Genomic DNA, 19829 nt, shown 5'->3' with positions numbered 1-19829 from the left:
TCATCTAAATCAATTGATAACTTGACTCTTTTATGCAAATGTTTATCTTCTTTTTAGATATTTTATTATTATTATTATTATTATTATTATTATTTTATTATTTGAGATTTTTTGTTAGAAACATTATAAAGTAAGAATTTGAAAAAAAAAAAGAATTTATTATAATATTAATAAGTTAAAAATAAATTCATATTCTTGCTAATAAATAAACCAATAATAATTTGTATTTATTATATAATATTAATAATTATTTAATATAATAAAAAATAAAATTTGCTGTAAGAGTTTTTTAGATATAAAATATTTTACAATATGGTTGTATTTTGATATATAGTATAAAAATAAATAATTAATTATTTTATATTGAATAAATTAATTATAATTAAAATAATTATATATTATTAATTTATTATTTAATAAACAACTTTATTATTTTTTGAATTGGTAATTATGATTAAATAAAATTTGTTTGATAACATTTCTTCTTAAAATTATAGGAAAAAAAAAATTAGTCCTATTTAAATAGGAGTTTTTTTTACACAATATTTCCTAAATTTTTAGGAAACTAAAATAATAATTCTACTAAATGTTTGTTTCTTGAGAAATTTTTTTTAAATAAAATAATAATAATAATAATATATGAAAGGAAAACATTTATACGAGAAATATAGTTATCAAGTAATTTGAATGATATGATAAGTAAAAGGGATATTTTTAAAAATAATTAAATGATTAATTAAAAAGTACATGTATTTTAAATTATTATTAAATAGATAATACTAATTTAAAAGGTATTTTTTTCATATATTTTTATATGAGAAAATCAAATCCTATTTTTTACTAAATAAAATCTTAAATAAAAAACGTTTACTGGACTATAGGCTATATATAGTGGATACCAATTGCCTTACAGCTCGGCCTCAAGATAAAAATTACAAATCCTATGAATGGATTGGCATCAAGGGAATGTTTGGTGGATCTTCAACACCGACACCCGGGATGTCTCCAATGCGGATTGAATCTGACAGCTGAGTCCGAGCGCATTTCATTTCAATATCCCCTGCACTACACGTCTCATAAATAGAATCTCCGCCGGGTTCCGCGGTATCAATTAATATCACCACATGACTATGTCCCAAGTCCCAACATCTAATATTGAAATTTGACCTCTTCTTACCTGGAAATTTTCCTCTCTTTTCCTTTGTTTTTCCCCAGTGTTTCTCGCCAGTCAAACAAACACGCGGTGAGTCATCTATCTTCCTAAAGCTTAATCAGCTTCAAAGCTGCCCAGCGTGCTGGGAAGAGTCAAGATGTAGTCAAAAGGACACCCCATGAGAAGTTCGATGAAAGTGTGATGGCCCAACATAAAGTCATGGGCATCGGAAACCAAAATATGATGGATGCAAGGCTCACCCAACACAGGGGCATGGACACATCAGAAACAACAAATGCACGAAAACAGACTAACGGTTCAGTTTGCTGCAGTAACCATCCTTATGTCGTCTGACAATGTGGCCTAAGACAGCATTTTTCTTTCAAACCAGTAAACGGACCCACTGGAGCGTCTGATCAAACCCAAGTGATAGATTGCTATTTGCTTTTCAAACTCATTGCCCATTCAAGTGAAACCCTTGCTCTTTGCTGGTGCCAATGTTTCTATTAGACAGCCAAACCATTTTGACGACCCTGTTTTTCAAAAGGAATTAATTCGTGTTTTGTTCTATCTAGTTTTTTCCCCTCCAATCGTTGATTGATTTGAGCATGGAGGAAGCTCATTCAGTACAGAGATGTTATTTCTTCACCCCCGCCATTTGTACCATAGAACATGACCTACGAAGTTTCTCACTTCAATTTTATTGGCACACATCGGACAAAATTGATTGATTTAGGTTCTTCGTGGTTCCATGCCCTCTTCTTATCAGATAATGAAAATTAATGAACTCCTCAAGAAAGACAAAACATGTCAAAAGCTAACAATTACAAGATCACTGAACACATGACTAACATTAACAGAGCCAGACTTCACAAAATACACTGTCAATTAACATTTCAAACCATCAAGGCAAGAAAGAATGGACTAAAGATGACTTTTCTACGCAACCAGAATAAACAAGAATGGAATCAACGCTTGGAAAATTCTACTTGAATGGAATCATCATTGAGAAAACACCAGAACATGGAATTGCATCATCCATGACAAGTTTATCCAACAAATAGGAATACCGAAGAATGTGGATGCTGCACTCAAAATCATTGAAAGAAGCTAAACCAAGGGTGATTCCTGAAGTACAGAATCAGAGATTCTAGGGTGAATGCTGAAGGAAGAAAAATCCTGCAGAAATTGAGCACTTGATACTTCAATTAAACACATCAAAACACCTCACTGTATCAAGTGATTAACATCCAGAACTAATTCATTTTTTATAAGGTAACGAACCAGACATAATAAACAGAGATGAGGCAAAAGTGGGGGAGGTCTCTACCAATCCCATTACTACAGCAAACCTAGAATTTTGACACTGTATGGACCCACCAACTAACTGGCATAGAACTATGTGCTAACATTACTGCATTCATAACATTTTCTCACTAAAAAACAAGCCCATCCATTCTGCCGACAGTCTTCTCTACAATGTAGCCTGCACAAAGTTTAGTTTGATTGCAATACCGGACTCAAAAAAACTTGTCGATCAGAATTGATTGGCATTGAATCTAGGGCTCTCTGTCCATTTTGAGTTGACAAAGTTCTCCATAAAAGCAACGCTAAAATACAGGCAGCGCACTCTCAAAGAATAAAGCATTACTTCTTGTTAGTTATAAGTTATAACACAACGCATTCAAAGGTTAGGTGTTAAAAGCTTTTTTTCTCTCACAATCAAATAACAAGGGAATCACGTCGATTTCTGTTCGATCATTTGTCAAAACCAGAAGGTAAAAGTAGGTCATGTTTCTTTTTCATGGAACCACGACAGACAAAAACAACTAAGTTGACAAACTCGAGAGTAATCTTGCTTCAAAATCACATATTTTGATGGATCATTTGGCAGAACCAGAAGGTAAAATTAGGTCATGTTTCTTTTTCATGGAACACCTTCAGACAAAAACAACTAAGTTGACAAATTCAAGAGTTATCTTGCTTCAAAATCACATACTATGCCATGAGGGAAACACCAAAAAGCTCATAGAAAAGGCTTTTTGCAAAAATCGAGTCTAGATTCCCTCATACAGAGAACATCTAATGATCCAAATGCAATACATAAGGTCACAAATGGCCTGGAGTTGAGATGTCAAATTCTTGCAAAACTCATGCAACAGGATGGGGTATAACATAACCACATGGCTGTGTACAGGGCTACATGCAAAAATTGATGCAGTAGCCATTATGACCATTCGTAAACCAAACACCATACAAATCTATTTCACATATTCCTTGCTAAACCAGTCCCAAATAGACCACCAAATTGGGAAAAAGGAACAAACTGTTGTAGGAGCAAGACATTAAGAAAAAACCATAAAAATTTTCAGTTTACATTTCTGCAGCAATTCCATTTGGAAGTCAACCAGAAAGAAAGAAAGCCAGAAACAGGTAACAAAACATGAAAAAAAATATAATGTATATCCTATTAAAACCACAATAGAGAATGTAATCGAAACTGGAATTTAGTTCTCAACTCTTAGTATGGATCATTCATTTGCCGTCAGCAGAACTACCTCTACTGTTTGACCACCTTCCGAATGCGCATGCCACTAAGTTCCTGCCTGCAAAATGGCCAAATTTTGACTTGAACAATGCTGATAGACCATTACTGCCCGAAGGACCATCAACAACAGTTACTTGGCTTACCATTGGGGGAGGTTCCTGTCCATCTTCTTGGGCTCCACCATCACTAGTGCTTGCATCCAAAGTTTCAACCGCAACAGCATCCAAATTTACTATCAATGCTTCCCTTCTTGCTCTCAACGAATCTACAGCTTCGCAGGTCACTCCTGGACACTTCTTTACCTTGACCTTAACCAGATTAGGGCAACCCCAAGCGAGAGCTTCCATCCCGTGATCAGAAATAGGGCATCCCTTAATACATAGCTTTCTCAATGCCGTGCATTTTGCTGCAATGCTTGAAATTTCCTTATCGCCAATTGTTTGACTCCCACACAAAGCCAATCTTTCCAATTTTTGGCAATTGGACGCGACTGCAGTTATACTCGATGAAGTAGGATTTACACCAATCAAAACAAGCTCTTGCAGGTTAGTGCATTGTTTAGCTACAGCAATCAACCCCTCGTCACCAATTCGATTCGTTCTCCATCCATCAATATGAAGCTTCCTCAAGAGCTTACAATTTCCAGCCACAGACACGAGCCCCAAATTTGTACACTCCGGGGTCCTGAGAATGTGCAAAATCTCCAAATTCAAACATTTTGAAATCGCTGAAAGGCCCATATCAGTGACTTGCAGCCTCTCTAGATGGATTTCAACAAGGTTACTGTTCCCATCTGTTACCGTTTCAAGAAATCTATCCCAATCGCCAAAGCAGCCAAACAGTTTCAGTGTTCTGAGCTTCTTCGAGGCGACTACAAGCCGTTCGAAGCACTGTCCATTGTAAAGCTCCTTGAGACACAGAGATTTGAGCGAAGAAGCGGCGACGCCAGGGCCTATGGGCTCGGCGACGCCACGGTCATTCATACCGCGAAGCCTCTTGACAGAGAGTTCTTCCAGAGCTGAGCAGTGATCGAGTACTGCGTTGATGCCCTTGGTGCCGAAAGTGCAGGAACCACACGAGAGCTTCTTCAAACCCTTGCAGTTCTTAGCCAATGCGGCCATTCCGACATCGGTGAGTTCACGGCAACCGCGAAGCTTGAGGCGAGTTAGGTTTTTGGACAAGTTCGAGATAAGAATCAAAGCGTCGTCGCTTATGCTGATTGATCTGCGATCGCACTTCAGAGTAAGTTTCGAGACAGAGTCGAACCGGAAGAAGATGCAAGGAATCAGAGGAATAATTTCCGATTGCGCGTTGAGAGATAAACGGTGACGGCTCCGGCCCTCCACCAGAAGCCACCGCTGGCACACCAGAGAGCACCGTTTTCGGTCACCGGTACTTAGAAACTGAAAAATGCAAGCCAATATATCGTCTGGAAGATCCGAAGTATAATCTGGCCCATCAACCTCCGAAGACTCGACACAGTCGTCCGTTTCCGGCATAGAAATGTAGAGCGGCGATCTGGCGGTGGATCGAAGGCTAGAATTAGATTCACGGAGATACATCCCTGGAGCCGAAGACATCGCCGGAGCTAGAAGAGATGTCGGAACTACCGGACCCATCGGGATCGCTGGAGGCGCCGGAGCTGCTCCGGCGGATGAGGATGAGTGGGACTGACCCATCAGTTTTTTATGTACGCGCCACCGTATGAGAGTAAATCGAGGGTGTTTGTCTGATTTCTATTTTCTTTTGCCCTTTCGGTGCCGCCGTTCCGTGATTCCCCTTTCGGGGCAGCGTTTTAATAAGGTGGGTTTGTGGCCACGTCAATTGGGTTCGCTTGGGTGCAAGTCCTCATCGCACTCCACACGCTCGACTCATCATCATCACCCCAAGACTCCTGCCTCGCCTGTCCCACGTGATTTCCGATGCTCACATCGGCCCTTAATGGCATATTGGCATTTACCCCAAACGGCACCGTTTTGTAATGGCCCCATCAGCATTGTCTCGAGATACGATTTCGACCTGTTCCGTTGGTCAGGCTAGAACTTTCCATCTCAAGCCTGTAGTCTTTGTTTGAATATTTGTACAGAGATTCAATTCAATCAAAATTTTAAAACTATTAAATTTATTTAGGGCCTGGTCCACTGAAGCTTAATTAATTGTCAATAAGATCGAATTAAGTGATTTACTTTTAATATTATTATTGTTCCTCGGCAGAGGAATTACATTAGTTTGAATCTTCCTTTTTCTTTCTCTTTTTTTGTTTGGTGAATGGGTAGAAGGAGGTGGGCTTGTGGATGAGAACGCAGCCACCGGGCCATTATCGTGTGTTGTGTGTTGTGTGTTGGTTAGGGTCAAAGATATTAATTTTGAGGATCGACAGTCAATCATTTGTGCTTCAACCATTGGTCAAACACGTTAGGCGACAGTGCTGTTTCCATATTCCAGCGGAAGATTCCACAGTCTAATTTTTTCCAGGCCAGGGATCGACTGCTTCAATGTAATTGAAGGGTTTTAGGGGTCCAACAGCTGACAGTTTGAAAATTATAAGCCCGATGACTTTGCCTCTCAACTCTCAACTCTCGACTTTGAATCTTCTTCTCCGTTGAAACTTCAACGTCGGATTGCTCACGCTGTCCCATAGGCCCTTTATTAGCCCAAACTATTGCATGACTGAATAGACCCAAGGGCCATGGTACGAGCCTAAACATAAGCAGCCCATGTACTATGGGCCTGTCAGCACTAGGTTTTGGCCCATCAAGCCCAGGCCTGGTCTGCCCCCGAGTTGGATTACACTGAGAGTGGCAAATTGGTTCTTCTTAGGATTAAATAAAAGTTACATAAAATTTATGAATTTTTTATATTTATCCAAGATTTTAATAAAAATATTTGTAAAAAATGATAGTTATAAAAATAATTGTTCCATTTATAGTACTTAAAATTTTCTTTTCAAATCTATGACTATTTGTGCTAATGTATTATACGGAACTTGTCTTTTGAAAAAAAAAATATTTTATTGTAAATTCTAAATTTTAAAGTTATTTTTAAAAAATAATAATAATTTTAGGATTTAAAAATTTAAATTTAAAATTCATTTTTAAAAATATATTTCTATTAAAAACATTTGGAATGCAAGAAAATGAAGCACAAAAACCCTAATTTTGGGACTGGGTCCAAGGATTGGACATTGCGAGTCACTTGTCGCACTAGGAATGGGCGCCCATTCACAAGCCATAGCATCATCCAAGGAAAATTCCCATCACATTGAATTGTAAAAATCAATCAACAGGTGGGGCTGCTATTATAGGAAAGCAGTTTCAGAGTGGAGAAGGTGTCCCACCTCCATTCTTCCAATACGATCGTACCTGTGTGGCCTCCAAAACAAAACCCATTCACTATGTGCGTGAGAACTAGTCAAAGGGGCACTCACTCAGTCAAAGGCTCAAAGCCATGGGCGTTATGATTGGAGATGTGCTTTAATGGTCCAAATAAATGCTGTTGCACAAGTGGATGGCAGAGCATCGTCTCCCATGGATCTCTCAATGTGCCCGCTTGAGAATTTGATAAATAGCCGCACAGGAACACCCCCAACCTAGCTAGCCAACGTCGCAATACAATTATGGGTTCAATTAAGAAACTTTAATGCCCATTTTATCTACTTAAGGTCTATTTTCAATTGCATCAACTTGTCATATATTCAACTTGTTGGAGTGGAACAAGTCTTTCAGATGATGAATATAGAAGAGGCTACATGTTCAGATGTTCTAATGCGGATGATTAACTTGAGTCCCACGTTTGGTGGGAGCCCATTCAAGGTATTTTGATCGACAGAGGGCCCTTTATCGGTCTTTGCAATCAAAATTCTCATGCATTGTTTTACTCATGTTGCTTTGGGGATAAGCATTCTATTTCAAACTAATTAAGAGTTGGTTCACAGTCTTTTTAAAAAATACTTATATATAACCTAGAAAGGTATTTTTAGAGCTGCTCTAGTTTGATTTCTATTGATGACAGTGATTGCCACAACACCCTTCTACACCAACTAAGCTAAAGGAAAAAAAAAGGATTAAAGGACTTATCCGTAACAAGCTAATATATATTTTCTTTGATCAACAGATCTCCCACACGTGAAAGACAAAAGAAATGCTATGAATGAATCAAAGTTGGTGACGACTATGATCAGTGTACTATAAATTATGGTTTGAAGTAATTGGAGAGACCCAGTTGCAAAAACTAATTATGTTTCCCATCCACGTAGAAGGAAAAAAATGTAGCCGATCCGATCAAGAACATGTACATTAACTCCGGTAGGTTAAATAATTGACTGCTGGCAATGAGCTAAAATAATCATGAGACAGAGAGAGATAATTGACCTTCAACTGGAATGATGAAATGGGTGTTGAGGAGAGGGAGAGAGGTGAATTGACTTTTAAAGGAAATGATGCAGCTCACAGCTGTTTGTGTTTGTTGTTAGAAATTCACGGCCTAAAAAAAGGGCACATGATTCTACTCAAAAGAGGAACGAGGATGAAAAGGATTGGTTAAGGACAGTGGCGCCCTGGCTAGCAACAGTCAACAGTAGTAAACTTTGTTGGGTTTTTTTAGTTGAAGTTGGATTTTGCTGGACATCACCCTCAACCTTGCACCCACCTCCATCAACGCTTTTTCCTCTCTCTCTCTCACGCCGCCTCGCGGATCGAGCCATGAAAGTGAAGAAATAAAAGAAGAGAAAAGGAGGCCCAAAAATATAATATATATATATATATGTATGTATATTATTCATCTGCAGGTCTCACCGGACAAAGAAGAAATACACAAGGTCTTTATATATATATATTTTTCCGTTGCTGCTGGCAGGCGGCAACTCAGTACTCCCTTTATCGTACACCACGATGAAAGAGTTAAAAATTTGAAAAGATGATCATACAGACATGGTGTCTCTCTCCTTTGTGAAGTAGAAACTGCAGCACATAGAGGGAGAGAGAGAGAGAGAGAGAGCTTTCATGGAGGAATACTTCAGAATGAAGAGTACTTGTGTGTGAATCTTTCAGAGACCTTGAAAATGAGGGAAAGTGTATCACTTTATCCTATAAAAAGAAATGATTATGTTATTAAGCACAAACAAAGGAACAACAGTATATTTTCATATGCGTCTGCTTTTTCATAGTATTATTTTGGAGACTAGTACTGCAGGCAAGGTTCAGTAAACCCTAGCTGAAAAATCAAAGGCATGCATGTGCCTTTTTGTGGCTTTTGCTAATCCCCTCGTTAAGCTTAATTCAATTCAAACTTTAAAATTAAAATTATCTTTGGGATTTTTTAACCATTACTTTTTGAGCTAGTACATGGGCAAAAGTTATTGAGTTGACTCACAAAATTATTAATACTAATTAACTCATTTGTATGTTTGGTAGCTTGGTTTATATTCATTTCATCATGGTGTAACAATACATAGAATGGGGTCATCGCAATTAATTAAGACTAAACCTTTATCGATAAGCGAAAAGACGATTTCTAATGACCATGTTCCCCTTTTAGAAATGGGAGGACAGCCTTTATATTGGGGTGTTGTCACCTTTTTATAAGTGGTAACTAGCTTATATATATTAGTGATAAAACCTCTCTTATTGCCCAATATCTTATGGGACTGATGATATTAACAGTACAAAGGTTGAAGATGATGATAATGCATGCAGAACAAACAACAATAATGACTATGATGTTAAAGCATAATCATGGTGATCAACCCTTATAAATTTTGTTTAACTTCCCTAAACCTTAATTTTAAGGGCATGTTTGGCCTTACATTGGAGTGCTTGTCCATAAATATTTCAGTTGTGAATTTTGTAGTATTAATTTTGGTAGCATATAGTAGAATTTAAGAGGCTGCAGGTGTGGATGGAGTTGTGTTCCTAATTAGTTGAATGGTCACATTGACATTAAAGAAATGAGGCTGATCCACATGGACAAGAGTGTGAAATCTACCCATGTTCATAAAATGTGAATGCATTGAGAGTTGTTCTTTAATTAACTTGGTCCATCAGCCAATCTTAAATAATTTGATTGGTCAATTTAAATTATAGGAGAAAGTGTAAGTCTGAATTCATTTATTGTGTGGCCAAATATAATATTTTAGACAAATAAAAAAAGGTATTTAAATTAGAAAAAAAAAATTATTCTTTTAAAATTCAAAAAACACCATGATATTAGGATTTGGTTTCTTTTCTCTCACACCCATATGCTCCTGCAAGTCACTTTCATTCACTCTCACACCCGTGACATTGGGAAATTTGATAAAAACCTTTTTGATATTTGAAAAAGAAATTCTTTCTAATGTTTGGTATGCCAGTTTGGAGTATTGGGGTTGAGGGATTCACAGCTGTGGGGTGTGTCAGAGATGTTGCCAAATGAATTGGGCCATCATGGGTTGCTGGTTGCTACTTGCTCCACAGCCTTCACTACATTTATTTTGAGCACTCATTCGTACTCCACCTTTAGGCTTTAACCTTCCCATCTCCTCCACCTCTCCTTTATCTACATTTGCTCCCATGTTTTCTTACCTTAGACATCTCTCTACCTCTTCAATCTATAAAAGTGGACTCACATTGCTCACACCCCTTTTTCCTTTTCCCCATTTTTGGGTTTTGAGATTGACCAAAGCTGAAGTGGGTTAAAGATACCACCACCACCACCACCACCTTCAACCCACAAAGTTTTATGGTACCTATTTATACTTTTAACTTTCTCAAATAAAAAATTAACTCTTTATCACCTAATCATCTAAAATTAATTACAAATTTAATACTAACAAATACTTATGTAACCGTATAACCCGTATCACACACGTACATCTACACTATTTAAAAAAATTATTGTATCATTATACTATAAATGTCAATCATTTATCATGGCATGGATACTAAGTAAAAGAAAGAGACGGAGAGGAGAGTGATGAAACCGAAGGAGGCGTACGGGGTATGTTCTAGGGGATGGAGACAGTACCCAGTAGGGCAACAATAATGAGCAGAGAGAGGGCATGTTGCAAATCCTGCAACGCGCTTTCTCTTCTGCTTTCAATGTAAAAACTTTAATTTTTATTTTTCTCCTTTCCCATATGACTTGTCCCTTTTGTACCTCTGCATATTTCCAATACCATATGTCTCGTGAATCACACGTTACTGATTTTCTTTTCCTTTTCTTTCTTTTATTTTTCAGTCGATAGTGACTTGTTTCTCTTTCTTTTTGGTTTTTCCTACGTTTTTTTTTTCGCTTAGGTCTTTAAATTTTGGTCACAGGACTTGTTATATCAAAGTATGTTAACTTTAATCACGAATGGGAAAAAGTATTTATCACGTCAATGAACACAGCCAAAGTGTGTGTTCTGAGAGCCACTTTTGCAGTTTGCTCCGTCTTTGGGCAGCATCTCCGTTGTCTTTTCTTTCCATCCACCCCCATTAAATAATTACTATTAGTATTTAAACATTGCCTTAACAAAATTATTAAATTTAATATACCCCATAACATGGGTTTATTAGAAGTTAATTATGACTTAATAATACTGGATTTTAATAAGTTAATAGAAGTTAAAATGTTGGTTAAGAAGCAATGATTTGGACTAGGCTGGTCAACCAAAAAGTTGGTGCTACACATGCGACCATCATGCCACCAAAACTATGATATCATTCAAATCCATGCATGCCATCATTATGCCTTTTTTTCACCATTTTTTTTTTTTGGTAATTATTTTCACCAATGCAAATGGAGCGCTCCAATATTACTATTTCCATCCATATAATAAAATAAAAAATTATTTTATTATTTTATTTTTTTAACTGATATAAAATAAAATAATTTATTTTTCATAAAATAAGTTATAAATTAAATTCAATTTTTGTAACCCACCCCACGAGGTTTAAGATTTTCCTTTTTGGGACGATGACGAGGATTGATCTAAATGATTAGGATGAGTGGGATGGATGATGGGATCCGCCTTGAAATCATTTTGTTACCAGCACTATGCTTAAGGCAAAAGGCTTGAAAACTTAATAGTCTAAAATTAGCATGACATTTTAAAAATGAAAAAAAAATTAATAAATTATTTTTATATATTTATTTAAATTTATTTTATTTTATTTTTTTATTATATAAAGATAAAATAATTTTAAAATATATAGATTTTTGAGAAATTTTATTTGTATTTAATTTTTTTTTATGATGGAATTAAATATAAAAAAATCATTTTTTTATTACTTTTAAAGAATCAAATATTGTATAAGGAAAAAATATATTAATAAAAATGATTTCCTTTTATCTTAAAAAAATAGAATTTAAATAAATATATAAAAATAATTTATTAATTTTAAATATATTTTTTATCTTCCTTCATTTTTCCTTTATATTTTTTTCTTTATATATTCAAAAAATAATTTAATAATTTTGCAAAACTTTTTAAGAAAAGGGAAAAAAATAAAAATAAAAAATCTTTATTTTTCATATTTGCCATAAAAATGAAACATTTATTAAAAATATAAAAAAATCATTTTAAATAATAATTCTTAAAAATGGTTTGTTAAAAAATCGTTTACAGGTATACGCGAAGTCGAGTTTGCTTGTTATTGGTACACGTGTCCAGGAGATTCAATGAATTCAATATATCGTATCTCTGTATCTCGCGTCTCGCGTCTCGCTAAACAAGACAAACACGGTCTACAAAAGGTCAACGCCACCGCCAATGAAAACGACTTCTCCTCATAGCTCACAAGAGTCACAACAAAATCTTTTTATAGCTTTAAATATCGCCATTTTGTGATTTCCTATTAAATTTATATGTACATTTAGATTTTATCAAAGATTGTATGATAGTAGCTCAAAAGAAGCCATAGCTTATCACTCATCATTTTAAAAAAATTTCCTGTTCCTTGATATTTTCTTTTTTTTCTTTTCTTTTTTTTTAAATTGAAAAATTAATCAAATTAAATCATGGTTACCATTTCAAGTCTTATTTTAATAATTTATTTGGAAAAGAAGATTTTAATTTTTAAAATATTATTTAAATGTCAAATATGATTTTTTTATTTTAATATGTTTTAAATCTCCAAATCTTACTGTTTTTCAATAAAATTATACCACAAAAAGATTGTTTAAACTTTAAACATATTTGATAAAATAATTTAAAATTACAAAGTTATTTTTAACTTTAAGTAATTGGTTAGTTAGTTTATTATTAATTTTGAATTCTTTTTGCCTCATTTACTAATAGTATATTTTAAAATTATAATTCCACATTTAGAATTATAATTTCACATTTTTTATAATAAAATATTTTATGATTATCTTATATATTTACAACAATTTAAATATGAATGTTTAATAAATAAATTCATTGTTTAAGATCAGTGAAAATATAATTATTAGTTAAAATTAACGGTGATAAATATGTCAATTTAATATTTTAAGTTAACTTTATCAAACAATCTTAATACTTAAAAATAAATAAATTTAAAATCAACAACTTGATAATAATTTAAGTAATTAAATAATAAATATTAAATTTTATCAAATATTGACAAAGTTTGAATTTTAGTGAGTATTTGATAAATCAACTTATAACTTGAAGTGACTCAATGACTTAATTTAAGTCATTAAATAAATTAAAAAGTATATTTAGTAAAATAACTTAATGATATAGTTTAAAGTTAAAAACAACTTTACGTAATAAGTAAAAATAATTAACTTATTTATAAATCTATATTATTATTTTACTTTTTTATCTTTTTTTGTCATAGTTACCTTTAAGATATTTTTTGTTACTCCATGACTTCCATTATTATTGGACTTCAATTGCCCTAGTTATAATTATGATGATAATTATGTTAATTTAATGATTTATAATAAATTTTATAAAATAACTTTAATATTTAAAATAAAAATTAAATAATAAGTTTTAAACCAATAATTTAAATATGATTTAATTTAAAATAAACTTAAATTATTAAGTAATAAGTATTAAGTTTTATAAAATCGGGCTTTAATCAGTTACTAGTTTGAATTGTAAGTACCAAGTAAGTAGTTTAGGTTTTGAAACAAAATCATGGATGTAAAGATTAAACCAACTAAAATGAGTCAGGAACACACACATCACCTTTACAAAGAGGAAAAAAGAATCAATCAAATAAAAAATGCAAACCATGAAAGCAACTCTCATAATTATTAAAATCTCCATAACCACAATAAATTTTATAATATATAAGCCATTAGTCTAAGTAGTAAAGGGATGAGAATAGGTGAATTAGTTCATATTCACGAGAAAAATACAATGGGAATTGTATTAAATTCACAAACTTTATGTCATTTTCAAGTCATGATCATGGAGGTTGTTGAGAATTGCCTCTTGATGCACAGTGATCAGACTCTCTTTATTTCTCCTACTTGATACTAGAAGTGGTTTAGTTCCATCGTTGGACTAGGTGAGTGTGCTGTTTCATTCCATTTTCTAGGGCGCCAAACACACCCTTTCCCAAAAAATAAAAAAGAATAAGGGAAAAAGGAAAAATCAGGGAAAAGGTTTTCCATGGAAAAAAAGGACAGGCGTGAAAGCCCTCACAGATAAAACCCCTCATTTGCTTACTCCATTTGGGCCTCTCTCTCTAATCTCATCTTCTTCTATTCCCACACTCTACAAAGGTAGACATTTGCAGAGATGTTTTTGGTATAATGAGCAGAGGGTTTGATTTCTTCTTCGCAGAAGAAGATGGCCCTGCAAGAACAAGAGACTCTGTCGCAGAACGCTCCATTCTTTCTTGATGGTCTCTACTGTGAAGAAGAGCGTTTTGGGGACGATGATGATGGGGAAGTAGAAGAAGCGAGTGAGATTGAGAAATGTGACCGTGAGAAAAAACAATCTCTTTTTCCTTTGACTTTGCTTGAACACGACCTGTTTTGGGAAGATGATGAACTTTGCTCTCTAATCTCAAAAGAAGAACAGGCCCATCATTGTTACAGTGGCATAATCTCAGATGGGTTTTTAACGGTGGCTCGTACAAAGGCTGTTGAGTGGATGCTGAAGGTCAATGCTCACTATGGGTTTTCTGCTCTGACTGCAGTTCTTGCTGTTAACTACTTTGATAGGTTTCTGTCGAGTTCGTGTTTTCAGAGAGATAAGCCCTGGATGAGTCAACTCGCTGCTGTCACTTGTCTCTCTTTGGCTGCAAAGGTGGACGAGACCGATGTTCCTCTTCTCTTGGACCTGCAGGTATGTTGTAATGCAAATTCGAGATCTGTGTGTTTGTTAAAATGTCACATTGTTCTGTTATTTTTGGTGTTTTTGTTCAGTCATAAACGTGCATTCTTGTGTTTTATTAGGTGGAGGAGACAAAATATGTGTTTGAAGCGAAGACGATTCAGAGGATGGAACTTCTGGTGCTCTCTAGTCTTCAGTGGAAGATGAATCCAGTGACCCCAATTTCGTTTTTTGATCACATTATAAGGAGGCTTGGATTGAAGACCCACTTGCATTGGGAGTTTCTGGAGAGGTGTGAGCGCCTTCTCCTCTCTGTCATTGCTGGTGAGCAATCAAACACCCCTCAGTTCCATTGCTAATAGTTAAACTTTTCCAAGGAAAATAAAGGAAAAGGAAACAGAAATGTTTGATGTGTTAACCCATTTAATTATTGGAATCCTCAATGTTGGATTTTAATTCCAGATTCGAGGTTCTTGTGTTATCTTCCTTCCACCTTAGCTACTGCAACCATGCTGCATATAATCACAGAGGTTGAACCTTGTAATCCATTGGAATACCAGAATCAGCTTCTGAGTGTACTCAAAATCAGTAAGGTTTGTAGCCAAAGAAATTGGATATTTTGTTTCTATATTAGCTTTTATCTCTTACTTTGACTGAGATAATCCAAATTCATTGCCTCATCAGTTCAATTTTGGCTATGCCTTTGACAGAACGATGTGGATGACTGCTATAAACTTATCCTGGAATTTTTGGGTAGCCATGGGCATACCCAAAACCAGACCCACAAGCGCAAGCATCTGTCCCTGCCCAGCAGCCCAAGTGGCATCTTTGATGCGCCCTTTAGCTGTGATAGCTCCAGTGATTCATGGGCTATGGCGACATCAATTTCATCATCTTCCCAGCCTCTTTTCAAAAAGAGCAGAGCCCAGGACCAGCAGATGCGACTTCCTTCACTGAATCGAGTGTCTGTTGATGTGCTTAGCAGCCCTCGTTAATGTCCCGCTCTTGTTATCTAATCTACTATTACCCGTGGTATTTATACATTCTCACTTTTGCGCATTATTCGCAGTATGTTCTTAAATGTGCAATCATATTGCCTTTCATGATGCATCATTGTATTTGTAGCCAAACCCATGAGATGAATTGGACAGGAACTGAGTTCCACTTCACTTGCTTCTACAGTTGGAGGTCGCTGTTGAAATTTTGGATGGAGTTTTTTTTCTTATATTTGCATATGTAGTATCTCTCCCTCCAGCACCCTCAAATCTTTCTGATATGAACTTGTTACATTGAATATGAATCCAAAGGTATCCTTTTTTCTGTATATTCATAACATTATTTGCATATCAACATCATTGGCCTAGGTAAGATGAAACCATAGATGGAGATGGGCATGCCAAGTCCATGGTGATTTTTCCAAAAGGGAACAATAATTAATTGATTAATTGTGATTCTGATGGATACTGGTTGTTTTATGTTATACAGAACTTTGGTAATGGGTTTGATCTTATTCAACTTGTCTTCACTTCAATAACTTAATCCAAATGTTTATATTTTTAGGATTTTAGGATCGATCTCTCTTTTTGAAGAATTGCCTTGATTAGCAGATTTCTCAAACTTATAAATACTTGTGTATTTTGCTCCATCTATTGGAGAAAAACTAAAGCAAAAACATGCTTTAGGTGTAATATTTACAAAAAATTATCAAGATCCATTTCATTACATGAGAATTATGAAGTATAATTATTATTAAAAACTCTTTAGTGTGCATATAAATCATAATTATTACTACATCCTGACTGTGTTATGCAGTCCTCCTGTTCCTCTCTCACAAGATGGGTTGCATCTGCTTGCCCAACCTTGTCCCTGGCTTTCACCACCAAACAACCCCAAACTGAAGGGAACTCTTTCCTTGTGAGCACAGGCCAAAATACATTAAAAGCACTCATGTATGATCATTTGAAACTCCAAGGATGTCTATTGTGTTTTTAAGCTGTCTAATAGCTGCCTCAAAATATGGTATCTGCTTCGCCTGTGTTAGATATTTCCAACAAAAAATTGTGTTTTGATTATGGAATACATGGATAGGCTAGCATTATACACTCTTGTGCGTGTATTGCGTGTTGATTGTCATGTGTCTATGTCTGAGGGGGAGGGAGAGTACAGGGTTTTGTAATTAGTGGGGAGCAATGTTGGTGAGAGGATTAATGGTAGGTGTCCCTGAAGAGTACGTGTGGGTGGGGGATAAGGGTAGAAGATAGTGTCCTAATGACTTCATTTTCGTTTTAATGAGAGGAAACATACATCAATAATGTTGTGTTATTAAAACATTTTTCTAACATTATTCATGCATGTTGTCCAAAAAAAAAAAAAGAGTCACTATTCAGACTTGTTATACTAGTTCTGAATTTTGATGGGCTAACCTGAAAATTACCTTCATAAAAGATTGTTATAAGCTAAATTATTTTGTTTACCTCAATTTTGCAAGCATAATTCAGTAAACCAGGTGAGTAAGATCACCTTGATATATTGCTAACCAATACAAAATAATTTCACCCTGCAAGTGATCTCTCTCTCTCTTAGTGTGTATGCACTGTGAAAATTGGAGACCATTTCTGGGTGTCCAATTAGAACTTCTGTCATTTGTCTCATGTCAAATCTGTATTAGAAAGTGATCACTGTAGACAAATTTGTATTACAGGAACAAGCGAGGAGTAAAAGTGGTTTGCTGGATGCATTTGATTCTTTTAACACCCAGAACCCCTGAAAAGATTTAACTAAAAAAGGAAAAAAAAAAGGGGAGGGAAACGAAGAAAAAGTGGTGGGTGGTGGAGATTTTGAATATGGGGTAGAGGGAGATGGGAGCCTTTTGATCTTGTGGGGAATGCCTGTGTTTCTGTTGACCTGCTTCTGCTTTTCTTTAAGGTTGGTACTATTTGCCATAGATCAGCATGCTGTCGTAGTGGTCATAATTCATGTGTGTCTGTATTTGTGTGAGACACTGTTCATCGAGGAGGAGTTAAGCAAGTTAGCCCCACTAAATAAATTTTCAGCCGGACAGCCAATTCATTAGCCCCACCAAATAATTCTTGAATGATATGATGATTACTCTCTCCTCTATAAGTCTCAGATCTTGACTGAATCAGATTGTTTTCAGGAAGCCAGTAATACTCAATGACTCATTGTCCGGTGCCCAATGAATTGCTGCCAAGCATGGACACTCTTGCAGTGAAAAGATAATTATTTTTGACAAGAATGCTTGTAGTCTGAAACAATGTGAAGACTATCACCATTTCACGAAATTCTGAGCATGAAAATCCCCATTTTTCCTTCATGACAAAATGTTGAACCTATAAACATTTTCAGATTTGTATGGATTTCTCAAGGCAGCCATGAAAGCTCTAAACCATCACTCTTACTGAACCATGGCTCTCAGAGCCTGAGGTACATCACTCCATGTGATGTTGGTTTTAACCTATTCAATGTCGTCATCTTGGGACTCTGCTGCATTAAAGAACATAGAATACACAGAAATTATAAGCATTGTTTTTACAGGTAAATCCCCATTGGGACTTGCTTTTGATGTCTTCTCATGAAGTTCTGTAACATCAGCATGAAGAGCATCTTATGATCCAACTTGCTTTTAAATCTACTATATATTTTTCGTAAAGTCTCTCCATGTTAAAAATAGTGTGATATTGTCAAATGAAACAAGGCTGCATTCATGCGTGTAGATTGAAGGGTCATTTTGGTTTTTGTTTTTTCCTAAGAACAGACAAAGACATTTCTGTTCTACATTGCACCTTATTGGTTAGGGCACACCAGCAGTTGTGTAGTGTCTTTTGACATTGCTGGCACCTATAGGCAAGTGTGAATTACAGAAATGAATCCTCTGCCAGGATTTATAGATGGTTCTAGAGTAAGGTTCCAACTGTGTTTAGGAAATTGCTAATGGCACTGTCCAAAACCCTCATTAGAGCTTTCAATAATGGGCATGGAACATTTGTGATCCTCTAGAGGGTAGTGTTAAGACTCTGGAACTTGGATGAAATGTTTATGAATAGGCTAAACCTTGAGTATTTAGAATACTTAAACATTTAGCATAAAATTATACCTATTGACATTCTTGACAATTTCCAAGAACTTTGTGTATAAAAGGGTGTCTATAAGAAGGAGAGAACAGGTTATTTCAACTCAATCAAGAGTTGGGGTAAAGATATTAAGGGTTGTAAAGCTTTCTTTTGCTCGTTAGCTTCTGGGTTACCTGAACATAGTCTAGAATTGGTATACACTGGGTCAAGAGTACCCTTTTAACAAAGATTTGACTGAATATTGAATGCCCTTGACTGGCAATGATGTATGCTCAAAAGAGTCAAAACCCTAATAAAACAACCCAACATTTTCCATGACATTCGGTTACATTCATCGGAAGAGGATCACATGATTATACTCCACGAAATCACTTCCAAGAATTTTCTCATCTACTACTGCACATGGTTGTTGAGACCACACTAGCAATCTCCAAGTCAGCTATTATCGATCTCAGAAATTGAGTGGAAAGGAGTTTTCAAATGCATGACCAATCTGTTCTTCTATTGAGGAGAGTGTTTGGTTTATGGAAACCCACACTTGTTAAGAGGTAAATCAAACAAGTAAGAAAAGGAAAATTTGATTTCACTCTGCTAAACAAATCTCTGGTGCAGGCACAGGCAAACCAATGTTGTTTGGGGACGTCAATGCTCCAACATGATGTCATTTTCTTGGGGATGGTCTTTTCATGCCCCATTAAATAATGGGTAATAGACTAAAAGGGGTGGATGATAATTAGAGACAATGTCTCCCTAGGAGGACTTCTTTGTTCATATTTTGTGAAGAAAACTGAGCACCCAACA

At 35.4% G+C, this 19829-nt stretch overlaps 2 protein-coding genes across 3 annotated transcripts; one reads left to right on the top strand and one right to left on the bottom strand.

The window, feature by feature from the left end:
- Nucleotides 1-3498: 3498 nt before the first annotated feature.
- On the bottom strand, nucleotides 3499-5747 carry LOC100250708 (F-box protein At1g47056). 2 transcript variants are annotated; one of them, XM_002283557.5, is made up of 2 exons: nucleotides 3845-5747; nucleotides 3499-3759 (listed from the first exon to the last, which is right to left on the bottom strand). In XM_002283557.5, exons 1-2 carry the CDS (start codon nucleotides 5378-5380, stop codon nucleotides 3748-3750), a joined length of 1548 nt encoding a protein of 515 aa, XP_002283593.1. In that variant the 5' UTR covers nucleotides 5381-5747; the 3' UTR covers nucleotides 3499-3747. The 2 variants fall into 2 exon arrangements, with proteins under 2 accessions (XP_002283593.1, XP_010652772.1); XM_010654470.3 differs by having other exon boundaries at nucleotides 3499-5747.
- Nucleotides 5748-14146: 8399 nt separating this feature from the next.
- On the top strand, nucleotides 14147-16261 carry LOC100267897 (cyclin-D3-3). The gene is made up of 4 exons (XM_002283344.5): nucleotides 14147-14949; nucleotides 15060-15261; nucleotides 15400-15530; nucleotides 15648-16261. Exons 1-4 carry the CDS (start codon nucleotides 14449-14451, stop codon nucleotides 15930-15932), a joined length of 1119 nt encoding a protein of 372 aa, XP_002283380.1. The 5' UTR covers nucleotides 14147-14448; the 3' UTR covers nucleotides 15933-16261.
- The last annotated feature ends 3568 nt before the right edge of the window (nucleotides 16262-19829 follow it).

The sequence above is a fragment of the Vitis vinifera genome, chromosome 7 (assembly GCF_030704535.1).
Source record: "Vitis vinifera cultivar Pinot Noir 40024 chromosome 7, ASM3070453v1".
Classification (NCBI taxonomy): Eukaryota; Viridiplantae; Streptophyta; class Magnoliopsida; order Vitales; family Vitaceae; genus Vitis; species Vitis vinifera.
The sequence above is the reverse complement of the archived record's forward strand: the minus strand, read 5'-3'. Positions and strand labels throughout refer to the sequence as shown.

Bases quoted from the DNA above. Each gene is read 5' to 3' on its own strand.
- LOC100250708 (XM_010654470.3), bottom strand. From the start codon at position 5,380: ATGGGTCAGTCCCACTCATCCTCATCCGCCGGAGCAGCTCCGGCGCCT.
- LOC100267897 (XM_002283344.5), top strand. From the start codon at position 14,449: ATGGCCCTGCAAGAACAAGAGACTCTGTCGCAGAACGCTCCATTCTTT. The intron at 14,950-15,059 runs GTATGTTGTAAT...GTGTTTTATTAG, and splicing joins CTCTTCTCTTGGACCTGCAG to GTGGAGGAGACAAAATATGT. The intron at 15,531-15,647 runs GTTTGTAGCCAA...TGCCTTTGACAG, and splicing joins GTGTACTCAAAATCAGTAAG to AACGATGTGGATGACTGCTA.